General features: G+C 35.9%; 1 protein-coding gene across 2 annotated transcripts; it reads right to left on the reverse strand.

The window, feature by feature from the left end:
* Positions 1-674: 674 nt before the first annotated feature.
* Positions 675-10,847, reverse strand: LOC113310320 (protein GLE1-like). 2 transcript variants are annotated; one of them, XM_026558942.1, is made up of 15 exons: positions 10,667-10,847; positions 8,250-8,413; positions 5,735-6,085; positions 5,489-5,615; positions 5,149-5,297; positions 4,747-4,918; positions 3,614-3,821; positions 3,239-3,348; positions 2,839-2,909; positions 2,564-2,645; positions 2,263-2,349; positions 1,987-2,070; positions 1,719-1,847; positions 1,425-1,547; positions 675-1,226 (listed from the first exon to the last, which is right to left on the reverse strand). In XM_026558942.1, the coding sequence occupies exons 2-15, from the start codon at positions 8,348-8,350 to the stop codon at positions 906-908; spliced, it is 2,115 nt and encodes a 704-aa protein (XP_026414727.1). In that variant the 5' UTR covers positions 8,351-8,413; positions 10,667-10,847; the 3' UTR covers positions 675-905. The 2 variants fall into 2 exon arrangements, with proteins under 2 accessions (XP_026414727.1, XP_026414728.1); XM_026558943.1 differs by lacking the exons at positions 8,250-8,413; positions 10,667-10,847 and adding an exon at positions 6,192-6,392.
* Between the last annotated feature and the right edge of the window lie 974 nt (positions 10,848-11,821).

Here is an 11,821-nt window from a genome sequence, read left to right on the forward strand (position 1 = left end):
AAACGTATGGAAATGTCGAGATTGCTGAAAGCACTGCGAAGAAGCTAATAACGTTGGAGCCTGGAAATACTGGGAATTATTTGCTTCGTTCGAGTACCTATGCTTCTAGAGGACAATGGGAGGAAGCTGCAAAAGTGAGGGTTGCAATGAAGGAGAAAAGGATCGATAAGCTTCCTGGATGTAGTTGGATTGAAGTCAAAAGTAGAAATCATTGTCATGAAATTCAGTCGAAACGATCAGCTAATGAAGGAGGTCAGTAGCATCCATACTACTTGGTTCATCGCCTCAATGGAACAGCATCGCGTGCACCTCCATCCATATTGCTTGCTTCATCATTTCAACAAATAACCGTGCCAGGCGCACTAGGATCCATGTACCATATGCTGTAGTCCATTGGATGCGTTAATGACTGACAAGAGCAAGAACTTGGTGGAGGCATTGCTGAACGACAAGAGCTGGAACTTAGTGGATGCATTTCGAAAACATCTTAAAAAGGTGAAACCAGGCAGCTGAATTACATGGGGGAAAACAAATTATGAGGGTCTTTGAGGATCTTTTAGCTTTCTATTAAATCATTCTGGAAGGATGGATCGTTCTACATTCCGAAGGAAACCCCCGATCAGTTTCAATATTATTGTTTATTCTTTACTGGTACATTGTATGTATGCTAAGACTGGCAAAATTGTAGGCTTTCAATAGAAGCAGCTTTTTGGTTTTTCTACTGCTTTCTTAATAACAGTTTTTAGTTTTTTACCATCTACTGCTCTCATAACAAATTTTACCACCCAGATATGGGGGTAATACAAGAGAACTAATAATAATAGATACAACATAAGATTGCTAACAAAGAAAAATAATTGAATGTTATAGCTGTTTGATACATTTCCTTCAATAGTTGATATGAATCAATAGTTGCGATATTGTCTATTCTGTTGAGGATAGTAATTCTGTTGAGAATGGTAGTTCTGCTGAGAATGGTAGTTCTGTTGAGGACTGTAATTTGCCTCTGGCATAGCCATCTCAGACAATAAAGAAGTTTTCAAAAGCCACCCTTCTGGTTCCTTGAGGAATTGGTTTGTGTCGATATAAGTTTTAAGTTTCATGATGATTGGATTCAGCTTTGGATTTTGTTTTGATTCCAGGGCACCCAGGAAGTGGCGAGATATGATATTAAGTATCTTCCGGAACTGAGTTTTGTATGTCTTGAAGAGTTCAAAACCTGCCATCTGTGAAACAAAAAATTAAGGTTGCTTAATTGACGGAAGTTGTCCAGCCCTTTCAGGAAAAGGAAGAAGAAAAAGCGAGCTTGGAATGAAATTATGCCAGCTTGCTTCATGTGACAGTAAAACAACATGGGATTGGTTCTAGTTCCACAACTATTTTTAGTGAACAAAATCGAACTAGTAGTTCTGCGACCAACTTACTTCCAGGAAACTGTTCAGAGCTACTGCCGTGTATATGTTGGCTGGGAGTGAATTCAACAACCTGGCAATCCATGCCCAACCTTCCTTCAGACCATGTAGGTTTTGGACACCGCTAACTTCCGTCTGCAACAACAAGCAGAGCAGTTAGCAAGTCAGATGGCATTAAAAAACAAAACGAATAAATGAGGAGCATGCAATTAGAGAAGTTGGTGGATTGCTTGAACAACTTGGTTTATAGTGTTCACATATTTAGGTTCATGATAGACGTTAGCTGATGAAATGAGAAGTACCAACCTGAACTAGTGCTCCATATAGTTTCATATAAGATGCCACTCCTTCCAAATAACTTTCACGGCTTTCAGCCTTCCCATCTTCTTCTCGGAAACCCATCACTTTAAAGTAGTCTTCTTTAGATATTGCTGACTGTAATGGAAACCAAAAAATTTAATATTGAGTCTTTAGAAAACCACATCTTACTCATTAAAACACAAGACTTGATATATTTTTGTACAGAATTATCCTTCAAGAAGGATTTTCCTGAGGCTAAGCCAAACTAACCCACCTCTGAGTAAGCTACATGCTTTGGAACAGTGTATATACAAGCCTTATGGAGCTCCGCAAGAAGAAGATCCATCGCAAGGGGAACCTGATCCATAGAAAAATATTTTAAAAAGGATACTTGAGTTTCTAATGCAATGACAGAATGATGAAGCCTGTCATTCCATTTCCAGATATTGTATTACCATGAGGTCTACTTTGACTTGCGTTTTGATTAAAGTTTCACTAGGAGAGCATACAAAATGTTAAACTTCTAAAGAACGAATAGAAAGGTGATAACCTGTGAAGTAACAAGAACAATGACATGCCCACAGGCAAATGCAGTACTGTTAAAGTTTGCACTCTGGGTTGAGCATTGAGACACAACCTGTGAAATGAGAGTGGTTGACAGTTTTAGTAAATAAGTAAACTCATTAATGCAATAAAATGCGAAGGCTGCATAAAGAAAAGAACTGACAGTCTCAACTTATGACATGATAGTCAACAAAGCTTTTGCAAAAGATGTTCCGCACAGGAACTCTTTTTAATTTCCTAAAGATACTAAAATAATTTTTTCCCTTTGTAAGCACAATGCAGATTACCTTCTTTGCAAACATAACAGCACTAATTGATCGAGGACATAGAGGATCATTAATAAGTCTAATCAGTTCACTCGCTTTTGCTCTGAAAAACAGAAAGTAGAAATGAGGGTCAATCAATTTTACTCAGCTTGTAAGATATCAAAATGTACAACTAGAAACCTTTCAGCAAACAGGTTTCTGCTTTGGAGAACGGCTAGTGCAAAATATGCGGATTCTATTGAGACAATAGTTTAAAAATAATAATGATTATAAGAAAAGAAAAAGAAACCACCCACCTGACACTGTCTCTATTCCCAGATATTTGCTTTATCCGCCGACCAATTTGCAATTCATGACAACGAAAATCCTGTCCAAACATGAGGCATGAAACACAAAACCTTGTGAAAGATGACCCGGAACCTATTTGGTACCATGGAAACAAGCTTTTACGAATAAAAAAATATTAGATTAGCTAATTCAGTTGTATAGACTAATTGCGCATGTGGAGCTCTTCATTCAAGGCAAGACAAGTAAGCAAACTACCTACTTGCAAAAAACTGAGTATATAAGACAAGTTTTACTATTTCTCCATTAACTTTACTTCCAAGACTTGTTAACATGTTATCAAAGTACATATACGAGTATTCAGGAGATTAAAAGAAGAAAGAAAGAGAAAAAGCAAGAAGAAGCAATCACCTGATTATGACTCAATCTCAAAGCCTGGTTATTTTCATCAACCTCCTTAAACTTTTGAAGCCTTTCAACCTCTACTCGTAGAGCACTATCGGAAGCCCTAACTAAACTACCTGTCACGATATTGAGGACTATTATGCTTGCATGTGCACCAAATCAAATTAAAGGAACATGGATACTGTATGAACTTTCCTAATCCACTTTAAGGCTACCACAAACTGGAAATTACAGGATTCCAGTTCGCAAAAAGAATTCAAACATAAAATAGACTGATAAAAGGCTGAAGGTTGTTGGTAGCTGGAAAAATTCAGAGCGGATAATACAGGACCAAAGTAAACGGCAGACACGAAGCCAGAGAAGTCCCGACATCTAAAGTACCTGCTGATGGTGAAATATTTGATACAGATCTGCCAGGTTCACTCCTGTTTACATCTTTTAGTGTTTGAGCAGCTTCCCTCTTTTGTGTCTCTTCACTTGCCTTTTTTGCATTCTCCGTGACTTCTTTTTCTGCAGCCTCTTTAGCTCTCCGATTTTCTGCTTCAAAAGCTGCTGCCTTTCGTGCTTCTTCAGCCCTCTTTTTCACAGCCTGCACCTCAGCAATAACAATTTTGGCTTAATACCTTCCGGAACAACCAAAACTGACTTAGCTGTCTCAAATGTTTAATACATCCGCACCCACATGATAAGAAAACACAATCGTATGCTGCCCATCACTAGTTCTGAGTTTTCAATAACACAAAGGAGGATGAGTTCAAATGCTTGGAAAACATTTTAATTAAGTCATTAACAAAAGTATATCCAGTTATCCACCTGAAGTAGACAAAACCTGAGATGAAGATTGGATCAGAGAATGTTTGTGCTAGACAGGGTTAAGGCTGTCAGAGGGTTGTAAAGTGGCTGGTAGTCATGTATGTGGGTGATGGAAGGTACTAGGTAAGAGTTGCTAGAAATCACTTTATGGTTGAAAACAGAACCACTAGAATTTTGTCCAAATGTCTTCTTAAGATAGACAGGAACATATACCAAAATCACCTTACCAACCATTCTTCCATCTTAGTGAACTCTTCACTGTTCGACTTTTAAACTCTTCCATGGTGACAAACTCTCCATAACTCATTTTATCGCAAGTTTATGATACTACATGAAGCAACAGCACAAACGTATAAAAGATCAATTGATCCAAGAAAAACAAGAAGTGGTCTTTAAAAACTAACAAACTCGAGTTGAAACAGTACAGTAAAGACCGAGTAGAAAAGATAAACTGTATGAATAATTAACTACTGAGATAATTATTGGGAAGGAAATAACAACTTCTAGGCACAAGTGGTAATAATTCTGCAAAATGATAAACTATGATTGGTTAAAAACTTTAAACCTCATTTAAGTGAAAAAAGAATAGTTTCCAAGGCCTATATTTGATAAGAAAGTAGGTGTCTTTTATCATAGGAGTGCCAAGTGCTAACTATCACCAGAAAATTATGAAAGTAAAAGTGATGTCAAAAACTACTAGCCTCAGATTCCGCTTTAGCTTTTTCCTGGCGCATCTTCTCTTCACGGAAAGCTTGTTCCTTTCTTCTAGCTTCCTCATATGCAGCAGCATTTTGTATTTTCCGCTCTTCAATTTGTGATTTTTGCTCATGATCCCTCTGGACTTTTAATAAGTGGTTCTCCCTTTTTTCTGCACTACATTAGTATCAACAGGTGTGAAATTCAAGATAACCATTTGAATATTGATGATATCTATGATAATGCCAGCCTTGACATCTATCAAAAGCATAAGACTCGTTAAAGAGTCAGCTTATCAAACTCGTAAGGATGTAGTTATCATTAAGATATGCACAGAATTAACTTATAGTTTAAACATGCACTCATTATGGAGATAACCCGACTAATAGTTTTTTGAAACAACTTACACTGTGCGACAATGATGCATATCTATTTTACTGTCTTGCTCCCTTTTGTGATCTCTATCCTTTTCAACCTGGCTGAGTGCAGAAGCTGACCTCTCATACACATGCATCAAATCAGTTTCTAACGATTTCACTTTGTTCCTGACTTTCTCCTATAGGAAAAGGAAGACAAAGATAACAGGAACATTGTCAATGACTGTAAAATACATTTCAATAAGGAACTAACATGGATATAGTCATATAGAACGCTGCTCTCAAGACGCATTCCTAAACTCTCTGAGAAGCTAAGCAAATTCCACACCACACACATACACCAAACAGAAAAGAAAGAAATGAATCTCACTTTAATCTCTTGATGGCGTTCATGCTCCAATTCAGCTAAAACACCATCCAGCAGTCCGACTCGACCCATCAATTGCATCTGATTCTCTTCGATAACTGAGTCATCATCGCCAGAGCTCTCTGAGTCACTGAAAAGGAAGTAATCAGTATGAAAATAACTCACCACAGACCTGACAAAAACTTAATAAAAGTCACTAAATAAGAACATTTTATCAGAAAGAATAACTTGATAAAATCATTTTTATACCTGGAATCAGTAAAAGAGAATCGTCTACCAGTTGTAACTAACTGTCTATCATTAACCTCATCATCATCGTAATCATAATCATCGTCTTCAGATACTCTCATCACAAAACCCCTCTGCCTCTGGCTACTTCTACTAACCACTTTCTTACTGTGTACTTGTTTTTTAGTAAAAGGTACAATAAGGTTAGAAGCGGAAGATGAAGTTGAAGAAGTGCCATTTAGTTTAAGTTCTAAGGAATTTAATTCAGATAATAAAGAATCTAAATTCCAATTTGGCTCAGGGTCTGCTGTTATTATTACTCCATTATTCGCAGTATTCTTAGAACAAGGTAGTTCCAATTTTATAGCTCCCCTGCAAATAACAAACATACACAATCAACATCAATAAAACCTCAGAACAACACAATATCAAACAAAAGTACTTTGACAAACAACAACATTGAATACAAACAACTTACATTATTAGAATAAGCTGATCTCAACAACAACAACAAGAAAAACCCTAAATTTTAGGTCATATAATTTAATTAGGGGTTTAATATGTTTTCTGATTGAGGAAATTGTGTAATTTTAATCAATGATGATGAGGAGGAGAAATAAAAACACTAAAAAAGGAGAAAAACGTTAAACCCTGGTATAGTATTCTGGAGAAGCATGGTATTGGTAGTAGTTGAAATTGAATGAAGTAGCGGTAACATCCCGCTAATCGACCGTTTGAAGATCGTCCTTTATACCGTGAAAAATAGATTAGAATTTAAGCAACTTGTAAAGGTCAATGCTTGAATATACCATAATTATTAGAACTAGATGTGCGCCCGTGCTCCGCACGGGTCCAGATTGGCATTCCCAAATTGACAATGGTGCAGTTTGTTCAATTGGTTTCGTTTTCATGAGATCCTTGGGTTGTCTATAAATAACGCCCTCCAGTCCACTCCTGGTCGGTGCGCCCTAATCTTAACAGGTTGAGGTTATCATAATTCATAGCACAAAGCGCACCAAGGATAGATAAAGCAAAAAGAACTCACCAAATGTAAAAAGAACTCATAAGCATCAGCAAAGAAAACCAACACAAACTACACCAAATGCAATTGTGATATTCGTTTACTAATGAATGCACTGTTACAGCAAAACCAACCAAATTAACAACAATTTGTCTACATTTATCTCCCAGACTAATATCATAATGTTTTTTAAATGCCTATTTTCAATGAATGAACACGTAATTTTCCACCCAATCTTTTTATATCAGCTTATTTTTATTGTGTAACTTGTCAGAAATTGCACATCGCTAGTGCTTCTCAGAGACGCCTATGGGATCATGAATCATCTCTAAAAATTAAAATTGTAGACCTCTTGAATGAGCATCAGCAATATTAACAATCAAAGTTCACACGGTAACATCATCTTCAGCACCTAGTACTTGATTTTCTTGTTAATAAGTCAGTTTTGAGTCACAAATTGTTTTTGGAGAGAACATTGGAAAGTAGCATGCATAACAACAATAACTACAGCATAATTCACACCGTAAGACCTAAAACTTAAAAATCACTTCTCGGAAATTTCCAATAGCATTAATCTGATTCCTGATTGTATGCAACCAAACAAAGTCACAAACAATAAACAAAATGGTTGGTATCAGTATTCAGTTAAACTGCAAGGAAATAGTGGAAGTTATCAACTGAGATTTAACCTAAGCAAGAGGAACAACAGAAAGTATTGATGTCAGACATTTTTAACCGTGGCCACATCCCACTTTTTCCATGATTTTAGTGTCAAATAACCAGGATATGCATTTTTTTTTCCTAGTGCCTCCATAACAACCTTTGACGCCCTCAGGGTAGAGCATATGTTTTCTAATGATCTGAGTTCTGACTCTATATGTGTGCTTAACATCACAAATTCAGAAACTCAGCATTGTGCACGATCGTGTAAGATAGTAGGGAATTGGCATATATAAGACAGCACATAAAATCACTTGATGACAAAAGACATACCCTTCAGAGTTACCTGTGTACATACTATCTGCTAATTTAAATATCTAGCATAAGAATTACTACCTAAAATAAAAATTTAGATCAATGCGTACAGATTTGCCTGAGCCAGTCAAAAACTAGAATAACGTAGAAAATAGTATCAAAAACATAAGTTTAAAAGCTATATCAGGTGTTTGAGTATCTGCAACATTGGGTTTATAGCCCATGCACAAAGACTTAACTTATATGCCATCTATGGGGAGTTGAACCTATAACTACATGGTTGAGGGCCATGTGCTCTACCAATTGAGCTAAGATAGCAAGTAAAAATGTGGAAATTATTGTCAAATTCCAACTTAGATTTCACATGTCTAATTAATTTAAAATGGCGCTGAGCATGAGGATCCATAGCGAATATCACGATGGTAAGGTTACCATATTTTTTATTCTAAAACAACAAATATCACCAATTTTTCAAAGGACTAAAAATATTGTTAGTACAGAACCCAAAAAAAAATAAGCCCCATAGTGATGGTCTCATACCTTTTTAGAGTGTCATATTTTGCAAGCCGTGGCAATGGAATAAGAATGGTATACTCCAACTCGGAATTGTACCCTGTCATAACCTCCATCAGTATATCCATGACTCACAGTCCATTCTATGCCTAAAAGATGACCATCCAGTTGCAAATCGAGAATAGCAAAGTCTAGCACCAAAAACAAAAATAGTCAGACAGTAATGTAATTTTTTGGTTTACATTTTTTTTTATCCAACCACACTAAATCAAATAATTTCCATTATAACCACTAGTATAACACGCAGCGCGATGCGCCTGCCATTCCTTAAAAAAAAAATATCAAACTCTATATTCAATAAATTTCAGTCCATAATATTTGTTTATACAAAAATGATACTTTTAGTTTCTCTCCACAACAAAAGAATAAATCACAAAAATCTAAAATGGATACCTTTAGTTTCTCTCTAGTAAAAAATACATTAAGCTCCTTCTAATTCCCACCTAATTGTTCATTTCAGTCCATAATCTTTTAAGTCATAAAGATCCTTTCACAAACTATAACTAAGTCAGCTTTTTACATTAAATGAGACCACCAAAGTACAATTAGTAGTATGTATGACTTATAGAGCAGAAGAAAGTGAATATGCACAAAAGAAATGTCTAGATCTTCTCATTCTCATGTTCGAGCTTGCTCTGGAATTTTAGGACTTCCATGGTATGGAATTCTGGTTCTCTATTGTGGTTGAGCTTTCTCTGTGATTTTAGAGCTACCTAACTTATCAAACATCCTTAAATTTTCTCCTAGGCATTTTCGCAAATATTTGGCATGCAATCTGATAATTAGATTCCTAAGCATTTCAACATACAACTATAGTTTATAGATTAAATGTCTTATGAGGGAAATGTTGGAATCATGAAACCATTCGGAAAACACAGTTGAAACTGAACTCAACTAAAGTTGATAAACCTGTACATGTCTCAAAAACAGAGATAATTGTATAATAGAAAACAAAGATATAAAAGAGAGATGGTTGGATAAACCTGTCCATCAACACATCAAAGATAGTGGTATAATTGAAATCTCAAAAACAGATTCAAATGAGCACGCAAAATCATTAATTGAAATCATTGTCTCTCACACAAATCTCAAATGTTTCTCTTCTTTTCTCTATACTTTTATGACACCCATAGCTGTTTTGAGGGTAATTAACTTCGTATCACAAATTCCGGAGCTATTAAGTGTAACAATGACAAAACCACATTGTAATTAAAATTGTAAACAACAAATAAGGAAGAAAAACTGAAACCATTTTACTAACCAAATTGATACGTTCTTGGAAGCAAGGAGATCGCAGAAAGGAATCAAACGATGATGGTTAATTGAAACCATTTTATTACGTACTACTAACTACACTACTATACATCTAATCACCGGATACATGGTGGGTTAATACAGTGGTTAATTGATGACCCCCTAAATACTAATAGCAATCGTAAGGGGCATGGTATGCCATTTCTTATCAGATTTAACTCTATGAATCATAAGCAACTTATTTTATTGAAAATTGCATGATGATACCTACATACTGCAGTTTAACTCTCTTCGTAGTCGGTTATTATCAGTCATGTCATCTCTCTCTGCATCTAGTGTATCTGCTGTTTGTGTCTTCCATTTTGAAATCTTAATCATTGCTCTACCGCAAGTACACTGGAGTAAACAAAGCCACTATATGGAAAAAATGTAGGTTCATACATTCCATTCAATCTTCTTTTATGTCTACTTTTCTGAAACTCTCAAATCTAACTACTTACTAACACTACAACAAAGCCATTAATTACAGTCAATTACTTAGAATGATCAAATGATTAGGGATAGAACCTAAAATCCTAAAATGGCAATAATTAAGGCTCTAACATTTATCATTCACAATCAACAATTGACCTTGTCAATTCATAAAACCCAAACTAAGTTATGAAATTCTAGAAAAAGTACCCAAAAGGCCAGAACCCACAACCCTAAATCACAGATTTGATATAATAACAAATAATATTAGTACAACATATATTCAAGAAACTAAAAATGATTCAGAGGAATTCAAAAAATTCAAACTTTTAGTAATGAACACACAAATGAGTTATTGAAATCACTGTTTTTTCTTCTTTTCTCTCTTTTTTTCTGAAACCCATAACTGTTTTGAGGGTAATTAACTCCATATCACAAATTGCAAAGCTATTGAGCGTAACAATGACTAATCCATACTGTAATTGAAATTGTAAACAACAAAGAAGGAAGGAAAATTCCAACCAATCGTAATTATGAAAAGAAAAAAAAACTGAAAACCCAAACCCTAAATTAAGTTTTTTTTATCTTCCTCCTCTATGTTTAGTTCTGTAATATGAAAAAGAAATTTGAAATTCCAAACCCTAGATTAAGTTTTTTACCTTTTCTGTGATGTAACAATCGAGGATTGAAGATAGATCCGATCAATTCTTCGGTTTGCTTTGTTTTTGTTTCAGTGAGGCGTTAGGTTAATTGAGAAGAACGGAGAAGATGAATTTCTCATGGATACGATATCAGTGGCTCTTTCTTCTGAAGATGAGGAAAGAAATTCTAAAGAGAAAAAGGAAAGGAAAAAATGGAAGTTAAAATGTGATAGCAGGGTTCGAACTCGGAATCGTTAAGTCGACGTATTACAGACCTAACCTCTCTACATTTTCTTTTTTACGTAACTTTATGAAGAGAAAACAAAAATCCGGAGGGGCATTTTTGTCATATGAAAAAGCTTCACCAATCGGTAGGCTTCACCAAAAATAACCCTTTTCTTTATATTAGTAAGATATAAGACCAGATTTTGTGCCCGCGCTACGCACTGGGCGGACCCAAAAACTATCTACCAAATTTTTTTACTTTTAATCGTATTTTTGGTTTGGTGTGATATGGCTTCGTCTCGCCCCGTCGTGCATTTTTATATGGTGTCGCGGTGCTTTGTCGTGCCCTGTCGCTTAGGATTTTTGATTTGGTGTGGTTCGGCTTCGCCTCGCCTCGTCCCAATACATGCTTAGGATTTTTGATTTGGTGTGGCTCGGCTTCGTCTCGCTTTGTCCCGATGCATGCTTAGGATTTCTGATTTGGTGTAACTCGACTTCGCCTCGCCCCGTCTCAATACATGCTTGGCTCGGCATAGCCTCCCCCCATCCCAAAGCATGTTTAGGATTTCTTATTTGGTGTAGCTCGGCTTCGCCTCCCTCGTCCCCATGCATTTTTGATTTGGTGTAGCTCGGCTTCTCCTCTCTCCGTCGCATATAGGATTTTTGATTAGATGTGTCTTGGATTCGCCTCGCCCCGTCCCGATGAGTTAATATAGATTACTCAATCAAGTAAATCTCTTGTGGAGGATTCAAAAATTTACATTCAGACCATCATTTTCGTTCAAAATTTACCAAAAGAAATTGTCGATTGGTTAATTTCAGTTGTTGTTGTTAATGAATGAGGATCATGGCTTGGAAATTGTCGATTGGTTAATTTCAGTTGTTTAATGAATGAGGATTCTGGCTCGTTTTTAGTTTGAGTACAATCGAAATCCATAAATTGATCTG

This window comes from Papaver somniferum, chromosome 9 (genome assembly GCF_003573695.1).
Source record: "Papaver somniferum cultivar HN1 chromosome 9, ASM357369v1, whole genome shotgun sequence".
Taxonomy (NCBI): Eukaryota; Viridiplantae; Streptophyta; class Magnoliopsida; order Ranunculales; family Papaveraceae; genus Papaver; species Papaver somniferum.

Bases quoted from the DNA above. Each gene is read 5' to 3' on its own strand.
- LOC113310320 (XM_026558942.1), bottom strand. From the start codon at position 8,350: ATGGATATACTGATGGAGGTTATGACAGGGTACAATTCCGAGTTGGAG. The intron at 6,086-8,249 runs GTATGAGACCAT...TGTTATTTGCAG, and splicing joins AAATATGACACTCTAAAAAG to GGGAGCTATAAAATTGGAAC. The intron at 2,910-3,238 runs GTGATTGCTTCT...ATGTTTGGACAG, and splicing joins TGAGATTGAGTCATAATCAG to GATTTTCGTTGTCATGAATT.